Source organism: Protobothrops mucrosquamatus, unplaced genomic scaffold (genome assembly GCF_001527695.2).
Source record: "Protobothrops mucrosquamatus isolate PMUCROS unplaced genomic scaffold, P.Mucros_1.0 scaffold40, whole genome shotgun sequence".
Taxonomy (NCBI): Eukaryota; Metazoa; Chordata; class Lepidosauria; order Squamata; family Viperidae; genus Protobothrops; species Protobothrops mucrosquamatus.
The window spans coordinates 504,363-508,076 of NW_015386422.1; the positions used below are offsets into that span (position 1 = coordinate 504,363).

Sequence of the window (3,714 nt, forward strand, 5' to 3'; positions counted from 1 at the left end):
CTTAACAATTTTCTCATTTAGCAACATAAATTTTGGACTCAATTGTGGTCATAAGTCGAGGACTACTACCTGTATTTAAGAAAAGTTAGATTTTGGATTTCACAACCTTACTTGAACATGAAGGTTTTTTTTTCTTTAAATAGCATGTTATATTGTCACTTATATCTATTCTATTAGGAACCACCCTTTTTGGCATTTGCAGAGGGGACAAGAACAATCAGATTGATGTTGCATGTACACCCAAAATGATCAGAAAGTGTGGTAGGATGTCATAATTTTGTTTTCTGTGCATTCTGATGAAAGCACAAAGATATTGTAGCTGCTGCTGTGCCTCTACCCCTGACTTATTTTGAGTGCCTCAGAGTTTGATAGTGATGGCCCCACTGAATGCAAGTAGGAATTTTCTGGGCTAAAATACTGTAGATTCAAGATGCTGCTTTGCCAGAACTGCTCAGCACCCAAGCCTGCTTATTTAAGTAGAATTGGAATGGCTCCATCTGAATACAAATTGAATTTACCTTGTATTCTCTAATAAGTCATTCCAGCAAGAAAAATAATTCAGCTAATGTGTCTTGACAAATCATGGATGTCAGCATTTGTAATGAAACAGGCATAGAAAGACTTAGGAGTGAACCACTAAGTGCCATGAGAAACAAATTACAGCTTCCTTTGATTTTTTTTTAGTTCAAATATTGAAGATGTACTAATTTAACTTAGTACTTAATACAGCACTCAGAATACGTATTTTAACTTAGGCAGCGCTCACATTTGTTTACTTGCTGATGTGGTATATAAATTAAATTAAGCTGTAGCAAACTCTCAGATGCAATAAGAGATGGCAAAATATGACAAAAGTAAACTTGTGGAGAGGTAAGCAAAAAGGATGAAATTAAGGGAAAAAGTCACATTAAGAAGACTAGGCTTTTATGGTGGTGTGCATAAATAAACCCAGAGGCTGTTCATGCTGCTTATGAATAGCAAATCTGGGAATGTTTTGCTTTATTTGTCCTTTTAAAAAAATATAACCCATCTTTTACACTTGAAATACAAATCAGATTGCTCATGCTTTCAAAAGAGCATGGGAAGCTACCTTATTCCAAACCAACCTTCTTACTCTATTCTGACTGAATTGGTTCAGAGATAAGTAACATGTAATACTCTAAATGTTGCTAAACTTGAATACCACAGAGTAGTCAAGAATAAGTAGTTCCAGTCCAACAACAATGCAAGACCTACAAGCTTCCCTTCTAAGATTTTAACCAAAGTGAGAATTTCCTCCTATATTCAACTACCAGATTCTTTGAACTAAAATACGGACTGAACTTCTACATCTACATTAAAGCATGGAATGGATGTATATTAAAATGTTCTTTATGTCTTCTGCCACTTCCTGCTTTCTGAAAGTAGTGTGGAAGTGGTAGAGTCAAACTTGGCATTTTAAAATGGTAACACTTTAAAATGTCAAGTGTCAGTTCAGTTTTTCAGCACCTAGTGCTTCATCTGTAAGTCAAAAATTCATATTGTTAAAAAAAAAAGGTTTGAAAAAAGCCAATCTAACTTGAGTGCACACACTGTAGGCCTACACTTCATGATTCTGGAAGAAAGCTGAATTTCCTAAGTTAAGAAGGTTGGGGGTTTTAGTCAGTCACATGACTCAAGAGCTTTGCCCCCAAATTTCTTGCCAAGACTTCTTTGCATAGAGGATATAAAATAATTTAAAATGGAGTAAAATAACAAGATTGTATACTTGAATGTTTTACATATTTTAAAAGGTGATAAAGTGCTGAGATTCTGCATTTGAATGTTTTATATTATAGTATTTGCAGATAAAAGAGTAATTAATGCTGCATTTGAAGTTTTCTATTGTTCCTGGTTGCTATAACTTAGGAAAAATGTAAATGGAGGCATCACGTATAATTTTTTTTAAAAGACATTTATTTATTTCTAAATTTGTGATCTAGTGGACAAATACAGATGTAAAAGTATGCAATTATTTGTGATCTAGTGGACAAATACAGATGTAAAAGTATGCAATTATTTCTTATTAGAGTGCTCTTTTAGCCTTTAACCTTCCAGAACAGACATGGGTTTGACAAACTAACTTGTTTTTAACTGAATAATAAAAACATATTCACATGAAGTATTTTCTCAGCTTTCTCAGCTTTTATTCTTCAATTGCACGTAATTTACATGATTTAAATGGTTTTAAATTGCAGTTCAAGAAAGGTGGAAGAGGATGACTTTGATGATTTTACAACAAACCAAAAATGGGTAATGTCTCCAAAAACTCATGACACTGATGTGACACTGTTGTTAAACAAGTTGCTGAGAGAATATGACAAAAAGCTGCGGCCTGATATTGGAAGTAAGTGGTTTTTCTTTCCGATTTCTATGACAAAGACTGAATACTTACATATCTAATTGCAGATGGTTATTCTCATTATAATGATCAGTTATCATGATCTGAAGTGCATACATTGGTGGAATTTTGCTTCAGTCTGATTAGACCTAGTATGGTAGTATAAAGCACAAGGTTCAAATATCACAATAAGGTGATATACTGTACATTTAAAGATAAATTAAGTAATTCATTATATAACAGTATAATTATTTATTCATCTATATTTAGATTATGAATATTGTAAATTTTAATTTCAACTCTATCTCTAGAATACTCCAAAATTATGCTGTTATGACTGAAAGTATGTTAAAAAGATATCATGAAATGGGCTTTGAATTTAACATCATTTCCTGAATGTAAGATGAAAGAATGAGCATCTGGTAGTTCTCTGGAAGTCGACAGAATACATTTTCCATCATCCTGGATATTACTACAGCTGATGCTAATATTTGAAAGGCCAGAGGTGGCCCATAACTGGTAGACAAGAATAAAATGGATACTATGAGTATACTATTGATACAGATCATTTTTTAAAAATACTATTCATTAAATTAAACTGGTAGGAGTTAACAATTGTTGTGCAATTTACCCACAATATTTATTATCAGGATGTAAAAATGGGCATTAGTGTAAAGTCCCTTTAAAAATTGTTAGGCAAATTTGCAGAAGTTAAGAGATTTCTCTGCAAATATTAACCATGGGGGATAGAAAGGGCTACACCCACCTGGAGGACGGGAGTGGAGGAAGTCGTTGAAACACTTAAGGGGACCCCCTACACGGGAGTAGGCACCTTGCCTCTAGCACGGCAGGAGCAGCTGGGTCCGATGACGCGTAGCAGAAGCTCGGTTTTATTCGTTTTATATAGGACAATGACAACTATCGTGGCCAGTCTCCTCTTTTCATCTCTTCTCATCCACCTCAGGTTCCTGAATTAGAACTAGAACTAACCATCATGAGGACTTCCCCCCCCCCCTTTTCTCTGCTGTTGGACCTCCTATTCATGATCGGAACATATTCCAGGATGGAACTGCTGGCCCTGCGTGATTCCCCCCTCGCGCAGGCATGGCCCGGTACAATCTCAAGGGCCGGCCTCAATGAAGGGGTGTGGAACCCCGAGAGGTGGTATGCAGCAAAAAGGGAACTAAAAAAAGAAAAATTGAGAGTTTTCCTAGAGGGGTGTTTTGTTAAATTTTTAGGGGGTTCGGGGATGGCCAGGGGGGGCAAGGGGGATGCCTCTCTGAGGCCAAGGCCAGACCTGTCTGAGGGACGCGGCATCAGAACGGTGAGGGAGGAGGTTGGGGGGTCAAGGGAGG

At 36.3% G+C, this 3,714-nt stretch overlaps 1 protein-coding gene across 1 annotated transcript in view; it reads left to right on the plus strand.

Moving 5' to 3' along the window:
- The first annotated feature begins 835 nt into the window (after positions 1-835).
- LOC107283472 (gamma-aminobutyric acid receptor subunit gamma-3) overlaps positions 836-3,714 on the plus strand; it is a 532,165-nt gene continuing 529,286 nt past the window's right edge. Inside the window, exons 1-2 of the mRNA XM_015811390.1 lie at positions 836-870; positions 2,217-2,365. Coding sequence (XP_015666876.1) covers positions 836-870; positions 2,217-2,365 — 184 coding nt within the window. The remainder of the gene's footprint in view (positions 871-2,216; positions 2,366-3,714) is intronic.